General features: G+C 39.6%; 1 protein-coding gene across 9 annotated transcripts in view; it reads left to right on the top strand.

Annotated features, from left to right (window-relative positions):
• FMNL2 (formin like 2) overlaps positions 1-23,401 on the top strand; it is a 344,784-nt gene extending 321,383 nt beyond the window's left edge. For 3 of the 9 annotated variants that reach the window (XM_077447676.1, XM_077447680.1, XM_077447675.1), the window contains one exon: positions 11,687-23,401. In XM_077447676.1, coding sequence (XP_077303802.1) covers positions 11,687-11,796 — 110 coding nt within the window. In that variant the 3' untranslated portion in view covers positions 11,797-23,401. Of the gene's footprint in view, positions 1-1,158; positions 1,295-5,162; positions 5,257-11,686 lie in introns of all 9 variants that reach the window. The other 6 variants (XM_077447678.1, XM_077447683.1, XM_077447677.1 and 3 more) reach the window with 4 other exon arrangements.
• The last annotated feature ends 2,455 nt before the right edge of the window (positions 23,402-25,856 follow it).

The following is a 25,856-nucleotide window of genomic DNA, read 5'->3' as shown; positions in this document are numbered from 1 at the left end:
CCTCCCGCAGAGCTATTGTATACTCCCGATGGGGAAGGGGGTAGCGCATGGGGAGCTGTCCCTGCCATGAGAACACACAGTGATTTTTGCTATTGGCTGTAGCCGCTGGCAATAATCGTATGAAAAATCAGCCATGCTGGTTGTACCCAAGTCTATTGATGGATCAATCAGCCTGCCCATACATGGTTTGAATCTTGTTCGGTCTCTGCTGAACCGGCCGAGATTCAAACTGTCTATAGCCGACTTAAGATTACAGAAGGAGAATGAATGTCTATTTTCAGTTGGTTGCTGCATGGCAATACAGACAGTGAAAATCTCAATATTACATTAGCGCTTAATGGTCAGGCCCACATAACATCCCACTAGGCAGGGAGGAGGAAACAAATCACAACTCAAGAGAAGTCTGCAAAGGGCAACCAATTTTTTCCTATTGCTGGAAATTGCCCTCCCAGCTTTGGCAAACTTTGTCAACAAAGCTTTCAGAGGTTAAACAGTAAACATATACTGTAGGTTTAAACTTAGCATAATTAGTGTATTTGGCGCTTTCCATGGAAATATACTTTGAATCCAAAGGATAGGATGTCCAGTCCCATCCTAGCCATATATTGGTGAATCCTTGGTTCAGTCCCCAGAATTTTGATCTATTTCTACCAAATAGGAACCGTTGGGAAAGGTGACTGAAATTTGACTTTCCAGCTATAGTCTTGGGTTTCTATTACTATGTAAAAAACAATGTGCACAATGCAGTACAGGATAGATCTATCTGAAATCTGGTTGGTTGGAATGGGTCACCACACTTTATAATCATTGCTCTTTGTACCCTCTGAGTATTTTAAAATTTAATCTCTGAGGCAGGCTCTCAACAGCTCTTGGGATTCTGAGTTTTCAACTTTGTCTGCTAGAAAATACTGTTATTCTGGTACCATTGTTACTACTGTATTTGTATTTTCATTAACTGCTAGTGTCTACATGATATGCTGCTTGCTCTAATTAATCTCTACAAAGCTTTGACCTTCTTGGCTTACAAAAGCCGGCCTTGTTTATGAAGCATTGTAAAGCCCATTGCCTCAGCAGAGCACTAACCAGTGTACTAATGCAGTAGATCTTAGCTTCTTAATCAGTTGTGTTTGTCTTGTTTGGCTGTTATTTCCCATGCAGTGCTGAAGACAGTGCCATTTACCGCTCGAACAGCCAAGCGCAGCTCACGGTTTTTCTGCGAACCCGTTCTCAATGAGGAATTCCATTACTAAAAAAATTCTCTCTCATCTGATGCTCTTAACACAAAAAGGTTGCTGTAGGTTTTCCAATACTATTTTCATATTTAGGCCTTGCCACAGATACCAGAGTGGGTTTCCTTGCCTGCTTTTCTTGTGGGAGTTGTGATATTTGCCATCTCATTGCATGCCATCAGCTGAACCTTCTCTCCTCCATCTTGTCTCCCACCTGTTGTGCATGAGTCATACAACAAGCCGATCAGCTACATAAAGAGTGGTTTGTGAGCACTGCGAAAGGAGAAGGGTTAATGTGACAAGGGAGTCTTAATGCATCTGGGATTGTGCTCAGTGATATTTTGTCAAATGTGCCATTTTCATTGACATGTCATTTATGCATTTGTGAGACATTACACCTAAAATTAAATTGGCTTGATGACATTTAAACAGTGTATGAACATTGAAACCATTGTCCCTGAACAAGAATTGGCTAAACAGCGGAGGCTGGGCATCATTGAATACTCTACCAGGACTGCCTCAAAAATTCAAGGTCTAAAGAGAATATAGGATGTTGGGCCTTAGTCCTCAAAAGTGAGCCTCTAATATAATAATAGATAAGTTTCCTCGCAAATCGTGCATAAAAACAAAATATAAATACTGATGTCCGTGAATACTACTATTAACCAACTCTGTCCAGTCCACAAGGTGTAGATTTTTCCAAGACCAAAAGTCTTTAATCAAGTGTGAAAAAGAATCACTTCAAATGCAAAGCCACTGCACAACTCACCAACACCCTGTGCTCTTCAGATGCACTTTCACCTTCTATGGTGGTCAAGGATAATAAGAGGTCAAAAACAGCTCATTTAAAACAAGCAGGTGAAATGACACTGCTATTTGGACCCTTGTACTGGTATAGCTCATAGAGAAATATAAACAAACTGAATAGTGCTTACTGCAGATATTTTATTTAAGTAAAAATGTATAAGTATAGCCACTCACGTGTAATCAACATCAACAGGCGTGCATGTAGGTCAGGGGTAGGCAACCTCAGCCCTCCAGCTTTGGTGAAACTACAAGTCCCATGAGACATTGCAAGACCCTAACATTCACATACATGACTCCTAGAGGCAGAGGCATGATGGGATTTGTAGTTTCACCAAAGCTGGAGGGCCAAGGTTGTCTACCCCCGATGCAGGTATATACACTCCTCTACTGTAGCAGCCACATAAGTCTATGGTGGATCCAACTGCTCTGCTCAGCATGATGATGTCATAGCCACTTCCCACTTGATGCACTGCATCCCAATTGGACTCCTTCAGAGATAGCAACATGCCAGGTGGGGAGTGGCTATAATGTCATCACACTGGGCAGAGATGTTGAATCTGCTGGAGAAACTTACATGTATGCTTGAGGATGTTTGTTGTATATTGGAGGTCATATTTAAGAAAATGAGGGCCGCAAGTATGTAGGCAGACATTGATGGAACTCAGTCCCTTAAACCATGTAGAAACCTAAATGGAATTCTGCCCATGGGACTTTGGTGAGTTGCGCCAAATAAAGTTGATAAAAACATTTTTTTAAAGTAGATTTCAGTCCAACATGCACCCATTTGAGTGTATTTGTAATATTGTCCAATTAATTTACGTTAACATATGTGTATTTTCCAATATGTTTGGTTTTAAACTTAATATGGAATACATTTTGTACTTTTTAAGACAATTTGTTATCAAATTTATTTAGTGCAATGCACCAACGTCCCATTGGCAAAATTCCTTTTAGGTTTCTATATGACCTTGAATATAATTATTTCACAAGGCAGTATTGGTCAAATCCAGACCTACTGTATCCCCAACAGTTTATGTGTTCCAACCTGTCAGAATATAGAAATGAACAAATATTTCTAAAGTGCAGGTTTATGTCACTAATAAAGAGATTTGGCTGGTGGAAGGGGGCAAACTGGGGCAGGTATACTGCACAGGCACCTAGATGTGCATATACCTTTTTCAGGCCTTGTAAACTATCATGTTACGGCTGAATTTCAAGTGATTATGAAATGCATATTTTCAGTTCTTACTGATAGTGCTGAAGCTGCCCACCCTTTCCTGTCTCCTGTACATTCCTATTGGCCAGTGAGGTTACTCGTTAACCATTAGGAATAGCAATGGGACTGTAGGGATGTCCCCTGATAAGTCAGTTCCTTGATCTGCCCAATCAGAAGGGAGCATGAGCATTGCTGATTGCAAAGCTAAAGGTCTGACTTAGCAGGGATTGTGTTGGACTTCTGCATTGCTTCCACAATGAGATGCAGCATGCTGGCAAGGGACAGGCTTTTCTGCTCAGGCTGTGTCTGTCTTCTAAAAGAAATGAATTGTAACACTTTGCACACCTTTATTTTTAATGCACTTCCATCCCTTTTAGATTGTAAGCTCTCATGGGTAGGGCCCTCTGAAACCTTTTGTATTGATTTGTATTTTAACTGCTGTGTCTCCCTTAATTTTGTACACGTCTGCGCAAACTGTTGTCACTTTATAAGTCCTGTATTATAACAATGCACCTGGAATGAATTTAGTTGATTTAAAATGTTGAATTTGGATTTAGATTCTTTTATCACAGCCATAATGTCACTGGTTACTATTGAAATCTTAGGCCACAGTCTTGTTTTACCACATAAAATGAAAAACAATATAAAACAAAAAACAATGTGGCTTCTCAGCTCTCACAAAAAAAAGGATATACACTGTTTAAAGTGATCAAAGCCAAACTATATTTTGTGTAATTTCATTTTGATCTCCATGTTTTGCCAAAAATGTTTACTCTGTTTTGTGACCATACATGAATGTTCCTTTTTAGATCCTCGCTGTATTTTCTAACACATACTGCATGTCATATTTGCATGAGAAATGACTGCATTCTAAGCATGAAATTCTTTCTCCTCCAAACATTTATATTTCTCAGTTTTTTCATTTTTGAGACAAGACCATTTATGTTCATTGTCGATCACAATAGACATTGCTGTCAGGAATCATCTGAATTTGTGAATGCCTCCATTGGGTATATAACTAATACACACATTTTTTTATGGTCATATAGCTAAACTCTTACATTGTCTCAAAACTAGAAAAAATCGTATATAGTTGCATTTGCTGATCTTACTGTAGAAAACTCTTTTCTGATGCATTTTAAAGAGTCAGACCATCCAAAAGTTTTAGATGATGCCTGGTGGGCTAGGGCCCTGGTTTCTTGTACTCCCTGGATTCTCCACAAAGGATTTCACTGCAATAATTCCCAGCTCTCTTCCATGCCTGGAAATGTGGGGTTCCTTCCAGCCTTTGCAAGTACCACCTTCTCCTTTTGCACTGTCCAAATTATAAAATGAAAAAAAACAGGAACCCCTCATATGTCCACAGCAGGTGTGCAGACCTGGGAACTCAAGTGCAGAGATCTTACCAATAAAGTTCCAGGGAAATATAAGATACCATCAGGTGGTTTAACTTTCTAGAACACCATAAACTAAAATTTCAAGGTGGGCTGACCCTCTAAAAATGAAGTGCGAACTCATAACAGCACATGTAGAAATAGAATATTAGAGCATTCAAGGTGTTTTTGTGAGTTTGTACTTCCCAGCTTGTGTCCGTTTCTTGGGAAGGCTTTATTTCTGCTACTCTTCAACAGGTATTGTTACTGTATTAATGATCTATCTGGAGCCAATTTTCAACGCAGCTTGCCTTTACTCCTGTCAAAATTCTGAAAACAATAATTCAAAGCTTCTCGTGCTAACAGGGCATTCATCTTGTTCACTGCCTTGCTCTGCTTAACTTGGCCCTAGCTATCCCTCCTTCCTTCTTGCTTCAGTGGCTAACTGATTCGAGGAACTGAATTCTGAGCTCAGACTATCTTCACCACTCACCCATGTTTTTATTTAACCATCATGTTATGTTTTCTTCTGTTTAGCCCTAAAGAAGAATAATATCACTAAATTTCCAAATGTTCATTCGAGGGTAAGGAATTCATCTAGCACACCGGTGGTGGAGGATACACAGAGCTGGCAAGCATTATTTTTTACTTGGTTTCCTCCTCTCTCTGTATGCCAGACCAGTTATGACTATTTCTGTCAATATGCACAGTGGAGATGGCCATCTTGTAAATATGCTTACTCTTCCTAAATAAGTCAGCTGTTCCTTCAGTGGGAAGAATAGACTTGAGGTACTATTTCTACAATTCTGTTAATACAATTAAACTGGCCTTGTACTAGTAAAATTTAGTATCAATTTTTTCATTTTAAGAATGTTTGTTTAATTTTCTAATCGTTAGTGAGGTCAAATCAACATTTATTTTCATTGATATTTAAAATGGAACAAGTGTGTATCTATCACAGGGTGGTGTCTGTGGATACACTGATAAATAAAATGCCACGTCCTGGTTATCACTTTGTGAATGTAAATATTGACAAGGAAAAGGGGGAGTAAGGGAGAAAAATTAAAAATAAAAATAAAAGAACCTTCACATAAAAGACCTCAAAAGAAAAAATGTGGGTTCAGTTGGACTTTTTAGGCATAAAGAAAGTTGTAAACACAACCAGTATATTCAAAAGGAATTATTTCTATTTATTTTTAAAACAAAAAATAAAAACAGAAAATAAAGAGTTCAATTTCCTTTTTACACACAAAAAAGAAATGTTTCCTCCTTATAACTACACATTTAAGACCTAATTGACATCCTATCAAAAGTAGTAAAATCCATTTCAAATTTCCAAAAAGAAAAAAACAAAATATATATCTATATAAATATAGGATCAAGGATCAACTCTTTATTTTCTGTTTTTATTTTTTGTTTTAAAAATAAATAGAAATAATTCCTTTTGAATATACTGGTTGTGTTTACAACTTTCTTTATGCCTAAAATGTCCAACTGAACCCACATTTTTTCTTTTGAGGTCCTTTATGTGAAGGTTCTTTTATTTTTATTTTTTATTTTTTATTTTTATCCCTTACTCCCCCCCTTTTCCTTGTCAATATTAACATTTATTTTCAACCACAGCGCAAGAAACTTCAAAGGAACAGGAAGGAAACTTTTTCTCTCTTTTTAACAATGTATGTAGTTTTCTTCTGGAAATTACATTTATTCCAAAATCAAATGTTAACATAAAATGATATTTAGAAGTACTTTCAAACATTTGTCAAGTCATTGAATGCACTGAGAATTTTTGTACAAATATTTTAACAAATGTTCATTCACAAATCTACTAGTGCATGGCCAGTTTTACTGTTTTATATGAAGTGCTAATTTCTAGCTAAATGGTTCTCTTGCAAAATGGCCGTTTCCACTTTGTGTAGGTATCTAGTGCACTTTAATAGCCTATTGACATATTGTTACTCTTTTAAAGGGTCTTACTCCACAAAACTGATATTTCAGCTCTAATAACAGCAGAAACACCTTCACTAGACTGATTTTATGTATAAGCTGCATCCCATTCTGCAACGGCCAAAGCTGCCAGCTTCAATATTAGTCATGACTAATGACTGTCCATAGATAAGGATAATAAGTCCGCTTTTAAGAACCCTTCACTTTTGTCTATCATTAATATGATACGCAACAGTGCATGCTAAATATGCATTGCCACTTTTTCGTAATAGCGCCCCAGTCCATATATACACACTTGGACAAGTGTGAAGTGGCTCTTCATCTTTTATGACATCTTATGGCTTGTTCAAATAAAGAATATTTAAATCAGAAATGCTGACCTCATAACTGATAAATTTCAGTTTTGGATAGATCCTGAAACCTACAGTTTCTTATAACTCTTTTGGACTCTCAATAGATCTAAATAACGCAGTCTGTACTTGCGGCAGCCTTGGCACAAAGGTTTAAATAAGATTCTATCATGTGGAGAGTTGGCTCCATGCACAAAAAAGAAAACAGAAAATTGTGTCATACTTACCGTAATTTTCCTTTCCTTGTGCCTATTCATGGCAGCATACATGTAGTAGTAGCCACGCCTGCTTCCACCCATGGGACCAGTGCATAGCTATATAAAGTTAATATCTCTAGGAACGAACTGGGTGGGTTCAGTATGTTGCCATGGATAGGCACCAGGAAAGGAAAATTACAGTATGATACAATTTTCTGTTTTCCTGTTGCCTCCATGAAAGCATACATGTGGTAGATCAATAGCTATCAGGGTGGGAAGCTTCAGCAAATCCCATCATATAAGAAGTGAGTAAGCTACTGGTTTCCCACCAATGACAGGTGTAGTGGGGGCTACTATCTAAGCCCATCAGTAGTGCTGATAGAACACACCATAGTAGAACCTGATTGGCTCTCCTGCCTGCCATGATGGCGGACATCTCTTGCATAAGATGCCCACGATGTCCAGATGCTGCATGAGGAACATACAGCAATTATTTTTGGTGGCTGCAGCCCAGCCATATAGTGGGCCCTTAGAATTAACTTAAGGAACTGCAAGGCCACTGGAATGGGTTGTTGTGTGGTTGTCAACATTTTATAGCTATGCACTAGTCCTGTGGGCGGAAGTAGGCGGGCTACTACCACATTTATGACGCCATGGATAGGCACCAGGAATTGTATTGTCAGCCATAGCAGCCAATCATCTTGGAACTGTTATTTATACATCTATACAGTTCAGCATTTGAAAGAAAAAATAATTTTGATATCTATAGGCAAACAATATTCTCTGATTAGCGAGCGTTTATACATAAGCCCTAAAGTGGCTCTCTTCACAAGAATATTGTTATCTGCTGCAAGCTACAGGGCCAAATCATGTGACTTCTATCATATTATCTGGGCATTATCATGTGCCAACCAATGACAGGAACACATATTTTGATATCACAAATTTACTTTTACTATGGTCAGGGTAGGTTAGAACATAATTTCATGATAGGCTTTAAAGTGCACTCACAACGTACTTCATATATTCCTTACTGTGCTTTACTAGGTCAATGGTAGGAAAAACATGGCTTCCTGACAAGGGAATGATCACTGTTACCCATAACATTTCTTCTAGTGTATGTTGCTAGTTTACTAGTTGTGGGTAAGGCAGACAGTTCTGCATTTTGCCCTACAGTACATTTGGATGCCACAATTGCATTAAACCATAGTAACCCATCAGATATTGGATTTCATCCACTAATGTATGCTAGCTAAACAAAAACTAATACTTGCAACGGTTTTAGTACCAGTTATTCCCTGAACTGTTAGTCTTCCCATAGACTGACAATTATCCCACTAAAAACTTGGCACAGAAATATAGCTGCCTCTGCTGACACTAGGAAATCTTTGATAGTCAGAGGAGCTCCTCTAGGGGAACAGCCAATGGCAAGCGATGCTCAAAGTATCTGGATCTCGGTTTGTTTACAGCCATGCTACGGTTTTAGAATGTCATCATTCTTTTTTTTTTAATCATATTTTTTTTGATGAAATTTTCAATCTTGAAAAATACAGGCAGTACATACAAAACACGTCCCACAGGACTTCAAAAATGCAACAAATTAAAGGAAAAAAAAAAACATAGTAGTGGAAAATTCTAATTACTAAATAAGGTCAACTATATATGACCATCAAAACAAATGAGAAAAGAGAAATAATTTAAAAAAAACATTCTAAAAGTATAGTGTATGTATTTGCGAGCCACAAAGAGAGCACCCAAGATAATATTCGACATTGGGGGAGTGTAAAAAGAAGAATCAAGGTAGCCCAATAGACATGTAAGTGGTTCAACAGAAATATTTACATCAACCACCTCTTCCAAATATCTTTGGAGTTTGGGGCACAGGCTGGATCAGATTTCAGGCCTATGGAATGCAAGAATTAAGGGGTTCTATATACACTATGGAGAATAAAGATCTGGGTCAATATGTTTGATGGAAAGAGAGGGGCAAGAGGGAGAGACCGAAGGGTCTCTCCTAAACCTCCTCCTTCTAAACCTCCTCAGAGATAGGGCCAATATCCTGTTCCGACTCCACCTTGGAACGGATAGGAAACCTCAATAAAAATGTATCTAGTAGCACCATATATGTTACATAAATAAGTTCCTTAGTTGACCTTGCTTGTACTAGTCTATCTAGAGCAGAGTGGGAGAAAAGGACACTTCTAATGAGGAAAATTGGGCATGCAGTGCATGACACAACTAATGAAAATGATAGATAATGTCATCATTCTTACTTCTAGTTGTTGCAAGATGAGAGCTTATTTTAATTTCACCTTCAAAAATTGCAAACCAAAATATAAGCATCATCAAGGAAGTCTGTACTTTTACTGTTAAGACAAGTCCCAATTAAGCCACTCTTTTGTCAGTGTTGGATAGCATGAGAAGGGTTAGCACCTCTGTGCTGTTTTGTTTTTTGTATTCCATTTAGGAAGACCTCCTCTCGCTCCCTGGTGACACCATCACACAGTGAGACAAATGAAGTGAGACAACAAAGAGACAAGGTCCTTCAGCACCAAGGAAAAAAAATTTCCCCATCCCGTCCATGAGCTATGAGCTATTTTAGCACCAAAATTTGCCAATCCTGTCCGTGTTGCTGCAATTGCTTATGCCATTGTTATAGTTTTTCTGGATCCTTGTAATTGTCAGTTTGTGAACCATATGGTCTGCAGGAAAATATGGAGAAAAATATGAAGATATGAAACAAAGGAATTCATATACATATTGCACTAATGTAGAACACCCTACCAGTCCACAAGGCAATGTATTATTGCACAAGCTCATGTTACGCAGGGCCAAGTGCTGACCAGCAACATTACAGGCCGCCCCTTTACAGTGTGTGGTCTGAGTACCAAACCTCTGAGCGTAGAAAAGCCATAGGACATGGATTTGGGTAATGACAGTCCCCTAATCCCAGCTGGAACAGTTGAGGAGCTAGCTATTTTCATTCTTAAAGCTGTATTGTCATGACCATTACTGAAGAAAATAGCAAAAAAATAGAACCTGGCCAAACAGGGAGGGGTTATACCAGGGAGGAGACTTCCTGTCTTTTTTTTGCCAGTGTCCAATAACCTGAAGGTGTCAGCATAACTCTATAGTTATGAAGATGAAGATGCTCAGTGTCCCAAGATGAACAAAAAAGAAACAATATTTTTCACAAACACGGTACTCTAAATAGGTGTTTAAATTTCTCTTTGTATCTCTGTTAAAGTGATTTATCCTTACATCCCATCTCAGTGATTTTGGGGCTGGAAATGTGGCAAAATCTTACTAATTGGAATGCAAACACTTCACAAAAATCTGCAGTTTGGCTGTAATTAGACCTGCCCGTGAAGGTTTAATTACTAGTACAGCATTTAGAAAATAATTATTATATCTGTGTGCAGTAGATCACAAAATAAGTCAAATCTCACTTAATTTAATTAGATAAAATCTAGTTTAAATCTCTCCGTTAAAAGATCCCCTCTTAAGCCTGATACACATGGGCTGAATATTGGCCAGTGTCAGCCGGTTCAACAGAAACCAGACATTTGGCCCATGTATACACCAGCCTGGCTGACAGAAGCCGGCCAAATGGGCATGCTGGAAAACCAGCATCTGATCAGCATCCAATGGCTGTGAGTGTTAACTGGTGTGTTCCTGCAGGGGGGTAGTCCTCCTATCAGAACACAATAGCTCAGCAGGGAGAATTTTTTGTTTTCCTTCAGCCCGTTGGGCTGCTCTGTGAAAATCCACTGCAACAGAGCAGGTAAATATAACATGTTGGTTATTTTTATAGGGTAAAAAAATCTGATTTTTTAATCACATAAAAATAAATAATTAATTAATACATAAATAATAAATAAAACATATTTTTTAATAATAATCATAAATAAATGCAAATTATAATAAAAATAAATAAATAAAACCCTAACCCCCCTACCCTAATATTAACCCATAATTATAACCCCTATCTCTAATCCTAACCTAACAAAATAAATAGATAAAATAAAGAAATTAACCCCTAACCCTAACCTTTAACTCCTAACACAAAAAAAGTTAAAAAATAAATAATAATAAATAAAAGTGGATGAAAAGCTGAAAAACATAACATATGATGAAACAGATGATATTTTCTTTATTGGCTAATAAAAAATGCCCAAGCTCAAAAACACTTTAAAAAAGGCTGTACAAAAATGCTCAAAAACCATACAATCGCCTAAAAAAATGCCCGAAATAACTCTCAAAAACGTGATGCTTAGGTGTGAATGCTGCCTAAAAGAGTTCAACTTCCTAGTGTCATTTTTTTTAACTCCCCTATCAGCTATAAACTTAAACAGAACATTTAAGGAGAAAAAACATTTAAGGAGAAAATGAATGCAATAGCAAATTGCCACTGTTTACAGAAAAAGTAATTTGAACAATTCTGTCATAAATCCAATAAGCACCTATTCCCTCTAAAAGCTGCTTTGATTGGCTCCCAGATTTTCTATTTCTTTCTGTTTAGTTCTAGGCTGTCAGACTTGTCCCTAACTCTTCTGTCCTGTTCCAGATCTTAGAAGCCAGCCCTATAGGAGAGCCGACGCGGTGAGGAGAAGTGTAAGGAAGCGATTTGACGACCAGAACCTGCGCTCTGTCAATGGTGCTGAAATACCCGTATGAGACGGAGAATTCGCCACGCGTGTATGTGTGTGTGACGTATCCCTTGCACAATACACAAGACGCCGCCCTCGCCGTGACTGCAGCTTTGTAAACAATGCCATTTTTTTAACCATTGAACTGCCAAGGGCTTAAACTGGACAGAAAGAAAAATGTGCATAGTGACTGAAACGTGCTGGGCTGTCCACTCCAAACAGATGTTTATCCGACTGTAGCTAACAAGTGCCTAAATCCAAAATACCTGGTCAGACAGATCCAAGCAATAGATGGGGTTTGGTCAGGTAGCATTCACACCAATACGTTACTCAGTATTTTTAACCAAAATGTAAAATACACGATTTTACTTTTGTTACATACATGTCAAAAAGAGTGACCCCCAGTAGTCGCTGTAGGTTTCTCGATGATTTGTAAATAAGTGAAACCGAAGTACGGATCGATGGAAGGGGTCCTTAAAAAAAGCATTAGTGTGCTGTCAGTCTTGTGCTTATGTTGCACTTAATGGTCATTAAAGAAGAACTCCAGCCTAAGCAAAACAGGGAATATTGTTTTAAAGGCACACTCCAGGAAAACATGAAATTTATTCATTTGAACTCGTTCAGGTGACTTGATCTACCTAATCAGTCAATCCTCGCCTTGCTACATCCTTTAGGTGACAGCATACTTATCTAAATTTGAACATGTGAAAATGCAGGCTAGGTGTTCCTGGTTCCAAGTACCATTCTTGGTAGTTCTCAGAGGGAGGTTGCTTGACACGAAGTCATGTGGAAGGAGCCTAGGACACAACTACAATGTAAAATCTGCCTTATCCAGTTGCAGTTGTGTAAAATGCAGAATGTAGATGTAAACTAAGCTAGTGAGATAAAGTGGATATTTTTCAGGTCACTGATTGATTTTCCAAGTCTCCTGGAGTTCCTTTTTACAAAATAGAACTTTTAAAGTGACTAAATATAAATAATTAACACTTTTAACTACTGTTCCTGATATACGAGACCTAATTATCCGATACCACCACAAATTCCACGCATGGATTTCCTCTGCTATATCATTCTGTTTGACAGCATAGCTCATGGCAGAGTAAACAAGGGAAAATTCCCAATGCATCAAGGGAGCTAATATTTGTTTTTTGGTTTAGACCTACCTAGTTATGACAAACAAAGGTGGAGGATGGTCTATACAAAGAACAAAGATAAATATTTGTCTGTATGGGCACTGAGGCCTGGAAACAGGCCTTCTTCAGAATATTTATGAGATTAATGTGGTGATTTTAGATGCAAAGTGTGCACAGTGGAGTTCTTCTTTAATTTTCAAGGGCTTTTGGTGTGTGTGTGTGACGGACATGATTAAAAACACTACACCGATCAAAAAAAGGAAAACCTGGAACAGATCATTAGCATACACTTCAATTTTCACACATATTCGTCCTAAATCATTATTCAGTACAAAAACAAAACTGTGCATATTATGGTTTTTCAAATCTAAAAGGAAGTTGTTTTTGTAATTAGCTAGCACTAATGAATGGCACACTAACTGAATTTTTACCATAGGATTTAAATGCTAAAGAAAATGGTTTATATAACATTTGTAGTAAAAGCTTTCTCAAAATTCCTAAACAGTGAACAGCAGGGATTATTATTTTTTGCCCTGTTACCCCACCTTCCCAACAAAGGCAGGACAATGATTTCTTCCACTTTGTAAATAACATTCATTCACTGCCTCGCTCCATTTTGGCCATAAGGCTCATGAGGTTTCTTTTATAGGCTAGCCCCTTGCCTGAGATTTCAGTTTTAGGGGAGCTGCAATGGGTGCAATCACCTGGCCACTTTCTCAACTCTCTGAGACGTACATTTCACTTGCCATAAAGGTGGTTTTGGATTATAACTTATCATTGCAGACTTGGGTTTGAAATCTTTTTAAAGGAAGGACAGTCTGTATTTATCATTTGCCCTAGAGACATTCACGTAGTTGGTTGCTTTGGGCAGCATAGACCATCATCCAGTCTAATACATCCAGCTTGTGTCTAGACTTGTGCTATAGTTTAGGCTCTAAGAAAGTCTTATATGAATTTTGGTAATGGGTTGAACTATTGACTGCAGTATTCTTATTGCCAGGCATCCTTATTACGTAGCAAATGTTTTGGTAGGTGATCACTGCCCTCTTGCACTGCTGATCACCATATATATGAAATATGCACATACAGCCTGAAATATGCACACCATAATCAATCAGTCATTTTACACTTAACACATGCTCAGTCATTCTGCTAGAGATGAAGGTTATGTTTTTACACAGTCTGTAATGACCAGCAGGCAGTGGCACCTGAAGACATGACATGACTGAGCTGAGTTTAAAAGGACAGAGGAACTGCTGCATGTCCCAAAAGCTAAAAACAAGAAGTCACAGTCATCAGTCATTGGGCAGCAAGCACATCATAGCACAATAGCCACATATTGCCTGTGCTTAAAACCACTTTCCAAACAGCACATTTGATAATATAAGTGTGGTTGGATTCTAGAATAAAAACTCTGATTCCAGTCCAGTGGATCGTCTCTCTAGTATACTGGAATGAACTCTCAGACCCAAATTCACAGGCCAGGTCTAGTGAGTACTCTTGTAAGGCAATGTATCACATGATAAGGAGTAAGTATATCATTTAAAGTTGGTGCTGCTCTGGGGCCTGAAAAAGCATGGGATCATTGAATGCTTTCAAACGTAATGTCCTAATAACAGGTTCATTTTGTTCATGCAGAAGCAAATTTATAAAAACTGGGGGAAAATGGATCTGCTTTCAATTGGGTGTCATTTTTTGAGAAATCAGTAAGCTTATCTCTTACAGTTTGGTGCAGCCAATAAGAAATCATCTATCTCAAGTGGGTAACCAGTCTGCTTTCTTCAATTTTTTTTCTGCTTATCAAAGTTCACAAGTGCCAGTGCATTCAATAGACCTATATGGAGAATGCACACTGTCATCACTACAATGCATAATAGGAAACACCACAGAAAGGTGCCTCATTTCTGTTTAAGTATAGTCAACTGCAAATCTGTGCTGTCTGTGCATGGCATCTGCATTCAGCGTGAAAGGGGGCAGACCCAGACAAAAAGGTACCCTCCTGTTGTCAGACTACTCTGCGTGCCCATCCAACTAAAGCTTGTGCATTGTACTACTAAAACAGGCTGAGTATTAGGTTTTGCTTCTGAATAATAAGGAGCTTTAAATAAGACGGTACAGTTTGAGCACATTAAATAAATGCTGTGAGCATCCAAAGTAAAAATGACACTGCACAACAAAGCACTATAAAGTTCCTTCTTGTACCAACTCAGTTGTGGCCAACTCTTGCACTATTTGAACTCCCACAGAATTTCTGAGCTGGTATTTGAATAGGTTTAGGCAACCCCATCCCAGGTAGTGGTTGTGCTAGCTGCTTTGCTCAGACACTAAGTGCTGAAGGGTGGCAGAGTATGCATGTCTGTCCTACTCCCAAAAGTTAGGGTTTTGCTCTTCAGGAAGTTGGTCGGCACTGTGCACTTTTTGTGCAGCATGAGTGTTAGTTTGGCTGTTAAGAACAAATGATGGGTTACTTTAAAGAAATCTGTAAGCAGTACACAATTGTAGCTGAATATATGTTTGTATATTTGCTAATGCCAGTGTCTTGCATTTCATGTGTAAATCATATTCTGGACCTGCCCCTTTTTGATTTTCTTTGTTTCATGTTGCCTTCACTGCATCTGAAGCCTCAAGAAACACAGGAAGATCTATATGCACCCAGAACTGGGTAGCAAGGGGAGTGCTGACATCACATATCACATGACCACTGCACAGAGAGGGTTGTCCTATTTTTTCTGTGGTTTCCCTAAAAGTGAGATGAAATTGATAACAGTAAATTAAAGGGGCAAAGCTCTTCACACCAGAACTAAACAGATAATGTTCCAAATTTCATTTACAGAACAAAGTTGAGTGGGTAACATTTAAATGAAGGGGGAAAAAAAGCTCTTTTTTATCAATTAAGGTCTCTTTATGGTTATTCATTTTGATTGCCATGGTCAGAAGCACCAAACCTGTAGCTTGTTTTCAATATCTACTCTGCAGATATACAAGATAAAGCCTTTAAATGAGCACATTTGTCAGTTACAGAGATTTTATGTACTCTAATTCCATGAACAGGACACTAAATTCAATTTCAGCAAGTCATAAACTCCTTTCCTCCCACTCTTCTTACTCAAACACTTCCTTTTCTGCTGACCTTACCTGATAGCATCCTAATATGTTTATTGTAAAAAGAATAAAATTGTATAGTATTTAACAGCCTTTAGGGGAGAGTTACAGAACATTTCCCTCTGACTCGGTTTTGGGTAATAAAGTACCAGAATAAAACACAATAATGGCATGCACTTCAGCAAAACTTTACCACCTCTCCCCGTTCCTCCTGCTTAAAGCACAACTCCACTCTTTGACAGGTTTGAGATCGTAAGGCAGGGCAAGAAAATCATCCACTTTCAATACCATTAAGACCAAACAACAGCCTTGTAAGGTGCTAGACTGACTCTAACACCACCTTGGTGAAAAGTCCATCCGCCATGATTGATACAGATATCAGTAGTCATTTAGAAGGGCTGCCTTGGAGTGACCACTGAGATAGTGGCAAGAAACATGAGTGAGAACATGACACTAACAAGGCACAATTGGAATGACATGTGGGTGTCATATATGCACAATGTGATTAGACCTCAAAGGGCTGACTGGCAGTAATATCAGGAGCCCAGGGGACAGTGTATCCATTAAAAAACTATTATTCCACACAGGTTTAAAAAAAAAAACAATTGAGATTAACAGTGGTTATCGGTTGATGACCAGCCCCGTGCCACAGGCATGCAGGATACGTTGAGGAACCAATAAGAACCGTGTAATCCAAGAAGGAACATTCTCGCCAGCCACGGCAAGGAGGCAGGAAGATCCACGTCACCAGAAGTGACGTTGCTGGAACCAGGAAGTCTCTTGTGGTGGACACTCAGACTGGGACAGACCAGAGAATCACGCTGGTTGCCAGGATAACACGTTTCCAGGTATGCCCCTTTGTCAAATCCCCTTTTTCCAGCTACATCACTTTGGGTGACGTCTTCTACCTGTGACGTGGATCCACCCGCCTCCTTGCAACGGCTAGTGAGAATATTCAAACAGATATTCCACAGTTCTCATCGGTAACCCCGTTCCTCAGCATATCCTGCTATCTGTGGTATGGTGCTGGTCAACAACTGATAACCACTGTTCATCTCAATTGTTTTTTAACCACGTGTGGAATAAACCAAGACTGTTTTAATGGATACACTGTCCTCTGGGCTTCTGATATACCTGCCAGTCAGCCCTTTGAGGGCTAATCACATTGTGCATATATGACACCCACATGTCATTTCAGGAGCGCCTTGTCAGTATTATGTTCTCAATAATACTGTTAGCTAGTCTTGTTCTTGTATGTTGGTACAGGATTCTTGAGATCTCAAACGTGCCTAATATTCACATTGTGCTTGTTGATGTGGGGGAATTGCATACACACAGAATGCTGTGTCTGTATGAAAATTATGTACAATTTCTAAAAATGCGTATAGTACTTGGAAAGACTGTACAGGCAGACAGGAACAAGACAGATAAGAAATATCATTTTGAGAGTTGGTGATTTCCCTTTCCTGCCTTACAGTGTTAAATACTCTAGAAGGCGGTGTTACACTTTAAAAAGCAACTGAATCAAAAATAGTTTCTGCTCTTGGTATAGTAGGGCAAGATAAGTTGCTACTTATCTGGTTTTCTCTGCTCTCAGTGACTCCACTGGGCAAGTCCTTCCCCAGCACAGCTGTGGTAAGTTCACTTATTGTTCTCCGTGTCATCCTCAGGAAGGCGTGAAGAATATGCACCCATTCGTTTTATACACCATAGAAGTAGACAGAAAACTCAGAGGGCCAATCACAAAACCATTTGCCGTTGATCTACTTTTATAAAAGTGAAGCAACTAAATGCAAGTCAAAGCAACCACCTGAAAACATTCAGCATTTGATTTGCTTTTGATGGTCCGTGTACATGAGTCATTAAACTTGTCACAACTGTAGTCAAGCTGAAAAGCCAACCGCTGCTTCTTCCAGTTGTAATGGGGTGAAGGGAAACCTGGAATCTAGACAGTGACACAACTTACATTTTGCCCGCTGCACTCTAAAAGCAGAAAACCATTTTTGGGTGGAGTTGCTTCTTAATTTTGTGTTATAATAATTTCTCAACATTTCCAATTTTGGTGTCCTCTATTAATACAGTATGTAGTTTTATGATACTCTGTTTTTAAATGTACAGATATTTTGCTACAAAGTTGGTGCAGTTTTTTAAGTTTTTTTTTGTTTTATAATTCCTCAATTCCCACTTTAGCCGCTGGGTAATATTGTAAATATTGTTTAAAATAAAACAGAAATGAAAATCGCATCAGCCTGTGCTATACAATCTGAATGTTATTTTAACTTATAGTTTTTTTTATATTTAACTAAAAATACATTTGGGGATCAAAGTTACAACATTGACATTTGCTTAACTTTACAGTTTGTTTCTTGTGTACAACTGGCAGTACTTGTTACATTTGCACAAGTGTGTGTACTTAATGTACCGAGGAGAACATGCCAATGTCAGACGCTAATTTTGTATAATGATAACGAACTCACATTTGTAGAAGTGATCCATTTGAAGAGCTAATAATGGTAACCGGATTTAAAGTGCTTTCTAGCTGGGAGATGACAGGCAGACATGATGGGGGGATTACAAAGAGTCCAGTACAAAATATATGTGTGCATAATTTACAGAATCTAAACAGTTCCTAATGATAGCTATGCCCACACTACATGGCATGCTGTCCATGGGTGAAAGAGTTTCAAAGTGGAACTTTAATCATTTTATGTTTTTTTTTTTTTCATACATGATAAAGAGATCGGCTTAATGTTAATTAATCTTATCATTGTTTGTAAAGACTGGTGCACACGGGTCAATTTCTGTTAAAGCAGTTGACATTTGGCCAGTGTGTACAGCAGCCTGTCTGGCTTCTGTGCAATGGGCATGCTGGAAAACCAGCAGCCAACTGGCATCCAGCGCTTGCAGCCAATGGCTACAAGCAGAGCTGCAGATAGGGGGGTAGCACTGGTCCTCCTGTGTATCTCTCTCCTGTGTATCTCTCCTTGCAAAAGTTAAAAGCTGGCTTCTCCTCCTCTCCCTCCTGCCAGCTTTCAGCTGCTGCAGGGAGACACATACAGGGGGGTTAGTGAAAATATGTAGTTAATATTTTGATTTCAAATAGGCTGTACGGGGCCCCATGATTTCTAACAGCAGCCCTGACTGCAAGCACTGATCAGTGATGTCCTGGTGGGGACAGGCTCCCTGTCAGAATCACAATAGCACAGCGGGGGAAAACGCTGTACTAACATCGCTTGTGTCAGGCTGAACGCTAAGAAACATGTGTATCCTGCATTAATGTTTGAAAGATCTTGTTTGTATGTTTAGGTTATACATGTACATGGGGGTAGCCATATTTGCTCATTACATTTGCTGTGCTTCCTGGCCATTCACATCATCTAATCTCTAAACATTCTGTAATGGTGTCAAATACCCTCAATGTACCTGGTTGACAGAGACCATGGGCTGTCAGATATATGGTAAATACTAGTTTCCCACTTGTACTTAAAACGTGAACGGCCCTAGAAATTACAAGTTTATGAAGCTGCTCGAATCATTTTGTGACTTCACAATGCACGTTAATAGACATTCCTCTATCATAAAGGACTTTAGTTCTTGGTTCATTCCATTCGTGGTCATGGATGAGGTGAGAAGATTCCAATATAACACAACATTTTAAATATACCATTTATCCAACCAGAAATGTATCAGCAGCAACTTACTAAGAGATGAAAGTGGTTGTAAGCCCTCACATATACCCAATAAAGTGAACAGCCTCAGATGATACACAGAGATGAAATAAATCCTCCTATATACGTTTTACGTGTATATCAGCTGTTATCCCCTTTCTACACTCTTTGGAAAGTGCAGATTGTGTTAGAAATCTATCTTCCTCTTTCAGCAGTGGGTGTAGAATCTGGACTTACATTGTGTGAGAGCTGATTGGAAAGGGACACCCCCCCCCCCCCCTCCATATAGGCAGGGGAGCGAAGACAAGCTGGGTGCTTATCTTCCTCTGAGCTCCCTCCCCAACACAAATTTTCATCTTATGTTATCTCATGTGTCAGAGAACTTGTCAGAAGTGACTCATGCTGATAGAGGAATGGAGCACCAGAGAAAAACGACACTTGGAGCTTTAGAGAGAGATAAATAAACACTACAGATTTATGTGCTTAGGTCAAATTTCATGAAAGGGGTTTACAACCACTTTGAGATACGTTTGGCCACAGATCAACTTCAGTTGTATCTTGTATCCTGAAAGTTAAAATCTGGTGGCAATTGAGAAATAGCTCCAGTTCTTGTGCCACATTAACTTGTAGATACAAATTTCCCTATAAGGTTAAAATAATGTGGGCAGGATTCCAAGTTGTTGAGTACAGGTGAGTAAGCTCCATAAAGACATAGGGCTAAATTCACTAAGGAATATCTCATGAGATAATTGAATCACGTAACACATTGTTTCCAGTGATCTCTTGCGATCCTGAAAATTTCAATTCACTATCACTATATGAGGTATTTACCTCAAAAAACAAAAACGCTTGGTAAATACCTCATGACACTTCAATTCACTAAAGGAAATAAATAAATGCATGAGTTAAATAAGTAGTCATTAAGGCAAGAGGTGTTTAAGGAATGTAAAAATATAAAAGCCAATTTGGAGAAGTCTCTACCTTTTTGGATCAGTTTCTCAGCAGTTATGCATAGAATCCTAAATATGGAAAAACACAGAATCATCAGGGCTGATTTACTTAAAGTATAACTAAAGGCAAAACTTTTTGTTTTAGTTTTGGATATAGTGGAGATGGGTTAGGACCACTGTGAGCTTTTTATTGCTGTCTGTGTCCCCATTAGGGAGATGTACCCTCTCAGCTTTCTTTACTGTTACCAATAAAAGTGAAAGTAAAAGAATATCCTAAATTTTGGGTTGTCCACTGAAAAGCAGTAGAGGGGAAATCTTCCAATGGGGACAATGGTTCTGGTGACCTGGAGGTCCCCAAGGGATTCTTTTAATTTGTAGGGATTTCCTCTCACTTCCTGTTTTTGGCTTTGTAACATGAAGTGAAGGGAAATCTCCCCATTGGCAATGCTGTCTTTTTTTTATTGGTGGAAGAACGGTATTTATATATGTGCGCGATTCTTTTTTTTTTTTATACTATTTTAATTCAATATTTGACATTTTATAAAGATTTTTTGTATTTACCTAATTTAACTTGTTTTTGATACATCACGTGCGTCATGTCAGCTTCCCCTTTGACTGGTATTCTAGTCACCTTTTTTTCTTTTGTAATAATACATATGCTGCAGGGACATCACAGACTTAGTGAGTTGGCATATTTCTACCGTTTAAACCATTTTACCTCTTTATTAGCAATAAAAATTGACAGGGGTTCTAATCCTTCTCCACTGTATATATCCCACTGAAGATCACATCATGAGATAAAATACCAAATATCATGAGATAATTACCTCACTTTTTGATTAAATAATTCATGCTTTATTTTAGGCTCCCTTCACATCTTGGCATTCCGAATTGCAGGCGCAATCACATCGATTCGAAATGGCGCCAAATCACGGGACACTCGTGCGACCCCACGTCACTTCCAGTGGCACTCTGATAGCGGGTGACAATCGCGGTAAAAAAACACGCAAACAGAATCGCAGGACGCCTGTTGCCCAAAAGAAGTACAAGGTCCTTATTTGAGTGATAGGCATCCCGCGATTCTGTTTGCGCGATTTTACCAATGATTATTGGGAAAAAAATATTGAAAAACGCTATGAGCTATTTTACCTCAGATTTAAGAGAAAAATACCTCTTGGTGAATTGAGTCATAGTGAGCTTTGTGTGGAGGAACTCAAGTGGTCAGTATGGAGCTCTGACCCCAGCCTTATCAGAAACATTTGGGATGAATTGGAATGCCAATTGCAAGCCTAATCACCTCATTCTACATCAGTATCACCAGACCCACAAATGCTCTTTTGGCTGAATGAGCAAAAACTTTTACAGACTCGCTTTTGAAATCTTGTGGAAGTCTTTCTCAGAAGAGTGGAGGTTGTTATAGCTGCAAAAAGAGTCTAACCTTATATTAAAAGAGAAGTATGGATTTTTTCATACTTACCTAGGTGTTTCCCACTGGCTCTAACACTGAGAACTGAGAGATCAAACAGCTTGGTTCTCAGAGCTCCCTTTGCATAGAACTGGTGACTGTCAGCCACCGCTGTCTGCTCTGCCCCTTCCTCACTCACTGGAGTGCTGGGCTGTGGAGGGGGCGGGAGCAGCCGGCTCAGGCTCTCAGAAGCTCGTTGAGAGGCTGAGCCAGGTGCCGGTCAACGCATGTGGGTGGATCCCAACCATAAGGTCGCGATCTTGCCCAAGCCTGGACCAGTTCTGTGATGTCGGCCGTCAGTGGGCTTCAGCCCACTGAGAACTGATCACAGGCGTACAGAACGATCTGCACTCCTGTGATACACAGAAGTACAGAGCTTTGGCTGTACTTCTCCTTTAATGCCCATGGTTTTGGTATGGGATGTCCAACAAAGCTCATACAGGTGTAAAGGTTGGGTCCACAAATTTTTGGCAGCATAGTATACAATTGAAAATGAATGTCCTAGCAACTTGGAGATCTGATTTAAATTTGAGGCAGCAGTATTTTTACTATTTCCCTAAGGTTTTGTTGGATAGCACATACATTTAGCATCAGTAAGCAAAAACATTTTTTATTTTATTTGTTTACATATGGCCTAAAATAATCTTTCCTAAAATTGAAACCACACTAAGAAGCTCAAAACAGCAAAATAAGCTATTTTTTATTCAAGATAATAATGTGATTTAATAACAGTGACATTCTTTTTAGACCACATTTTAATGTTAGGTCCATGTTAAGAAAGCTTCCTTTCCATGTCACTAATTCCTTTGTCTTAGGAGAATTGCCAAATAATTATTGGCAATGCAGTTATTTCTGTAAGTTATGCACATGAGAATATAATAAGCATCTGTGATTGTAAGTTTCCAATTGCATAAAAAAAAAAAAAAAAAAAAAAAACAGGAATAGCAAGAAAAAATAACCCCAACATGACTCTTTAAATCTCTGCATCTCTTAAAACACATTCAGCCTCTCTGATCACCAAAGTGACATTGACCACCCATGGTGAATTAATGGGCTGAAGGTGTATTTAAGCAGAAAAAATGACTAACTGTGAATTGATGACAGGTACACTTTAACTCCTTGCAAATCCAATACAATGCTCATTTTTTTTAATAAATCTAAGCTTGGAAAACTAAGGTAATTAACTTGCCTGGAATGTTGGAAATGTTGGCATGTTTTCTTTAGTTTTACTCCAGCTTTTTAGCAATATTAGAACCAGTCCATGTTACGTTTCTGCTCTGTCCATTGCATATAAATAAATAAACTATTTACACTACTACGTCTCTATGGTCTCATGTTGTAAATTGTATTCATTTAGTCATTAAAGAGTACTAATTGCAGCCAGAATGTTAACCTGTACTTAAAGTGTTACTAAACCCAGGACCCTCCGTTCACTATATCTGATCTCCCACAGTACACAGAACATGGAATTGAAATTATTTTAGTAAATATAAACTGCTAAATACCTTTTCCTGACACTCCATGGCAGTCTGTGTGTGGATTAACCCTGCCTCCTCTCCAATGCTATAAGACCCCATTCCCATAAATCTGAGCTCACCACTTGAGATTGCGTTCCTTTTTTGTCCTCCTCCATGGACCTACATCGCGTGTACTCACGTTTTTCTTCCGCGACGTCCAGTCGAGATGATTGCCGAGTCCGGCATACCAATCATGTGGTGCAAGCCCAGCGCAAGTGGCTTTTCAGGCACAGGATATCCTGGTGGTGGAGGGGTGGCTTCCTATGTATGCCCAAGATGGACGTCTGGCGAATACAATCCGGCTGGCAAGGTCTACGGTTTTTATTTTCTCCGTGGCAGTCGTTTATGTTACGTGTCCTTCTGTCGTGTCACTGCTCCATCTTCCTCCTGGGTTAGCCTTTCGGCTTCTCATGGCGCCCGGAATGCTTCTGCGCTCCAGGACGCCGCTGTATTTCCAGGTTGCGGCCGCAATGAGTCTGCACATGTGTGAGGCCTCGGTAAAACTGAGGCTTGGCTCGTACATGCGCAGCTCGGCGGGGCACCAGGCGGCTGCACAGGCGCTGTTCGCCCACTCTCTACGACGCGGGGGGGTGGTGGTGATGTCATCCGGGCGGGGAATTTAAATAGCTGAGAATGGGAACTCCTGCGGGCAGTGAGCGGCAGCTTCCCCAAGCCTTCTTGCTGGTCTCCCTGGCTTATCCTTATTTGGGTATTGCCCAAGGCTGTGTGATTCCTTCTTTTGGATTGACGTTCCATCCAAGGTACTATGGACAGGTCACTGCCTCAGTGCGGCCATCCCTCACGCACAAAGTATGTGCAGACGAGGGGAAGGGGCCGAAATTGTTTATTGTTGAATAAGAATGCGTTACCACCAGACTTCGCATTTCTTCTTTTTTTTTTTTTTTCTCCAGCCGTTCCAGATCAGACGGCCAAATCATGGACTGCTGGAATGCAAGAAGACGTCAGACCCAGAATACCGTATTTATCGGCATATAACACGCACTTTTTTCCTCTTAAAATCAGGGGAAAATCGTGGGTGCGCATTATATGCCGGTCACCCGCCGATTGCGAGCTTTTCTGCCGGTCTCGGTAGCTTTCGGCTATTTTCCGTAGCTTTTGAAAGCCGCCGAGAACAGCCAAAAATAGCCAAGAATGGCCGAGTGGGGCAGAAAATGGCGGAGAGCTACCGAGCGCCGCCGAGATACACAGGACATCTGCTCTGTATCTCGGCAGCGCCATTTTTAAAACGAAAATCCTGCAAAAGAAACTGACAAGGCTGCAAATGACTGACAAGGCTGGAATGGAAGGCTGCAAATGACTGGGAAGGCTGCAATGGAAGGCTGCAAATGACATGGAAGGCTGCTAATGACATGCAAGGCTGCAAATGACATGCAAGGCTGCAAAGGACATGCAAGGCTACAATGCAAGGCTGCAAATGACACTGACAAGGCTGCATTGATGGTCATTTAAATGTAAGTTTTTTTTCCTTAAACTTCCCTCCTAAAAGATTTTTTCTTTAAAATTCTCTCCTAAACTTAAGGTGCATGTTATACGCCGATAAATACGGTACTCATAATTGCCCCAGGAAGATTCTGGATTGCACAGGTTCCAAGGAGGACTTTTCCAGACTGACCAACCAACCCATTTGGGTTTTGAAGGAAATTTCTTCCCCTTGTCTGAGGATCGGGATAGGACTTACTCTAGGCCCGCACCAAAGAGCAAGGAGCCTTCCAAGGGTAGGCCACAGAGATGTGATTTAGACGTGAATTCACCATCCCAGGTTTTAACCCACAAAGAACGTCTGGCAGAATTCAGAAGGACCGCCGGCTTGGCGGTTGTTCTGACTGTATCGATTGCGGCATCTGCCAGGTAGGCTACCGCTTTGCCAATAACTTCCAAGGAATCTGCAACTTCCTTGGATTTAGTATCGTGTGCCACATACTCTAATAGTCTACCTACACAGGCCTCTGCATTCCTGGCGACGCAGGCGGAAGCCACAGCTGCCGCATTGGCTTCCCATGCCCTACGTAACAGGACTTCAGGTTTTTTGTCCATTTGATCCCGGATACTTCCGAAATCTTCAAAGGAGAGATCCGAACGTTTGGACACTTGTGCCAGAGACGCGTCCAAATGAGGGACTTTGAAAAAATGTTCCTCCTCCTCTGGTTTAAAAGGACACCTCCGCTTCCAGGCTTTTAACTTTACAACCTTGCACTCTGGGTCTTTCCACTCTCTAAGGATGATGTCCTTGAG

The sequence above is a fragment of the Lithobates pipiens genome, unplaced genomic scaffold (genome assembly GCF_037356315.1).
Source record: "Lithobates pipiens isolate NorthernLeopardFrog02 unplaced genomic scaffold, aLitPip1_a1.2 Scaffold_22, whole genome shotgun sequence".
In the NCBI taxonomy this organism is placed as follows: domain Eukaryota; kingdom Metazoa; phylum Chordata; class Amphibia; order Anura; family Ranidae; genus Lithobates; species Lithobates pipiens.
This window is presented reverse-complemented; position numbering and strand designations above follow the sequence as displayed.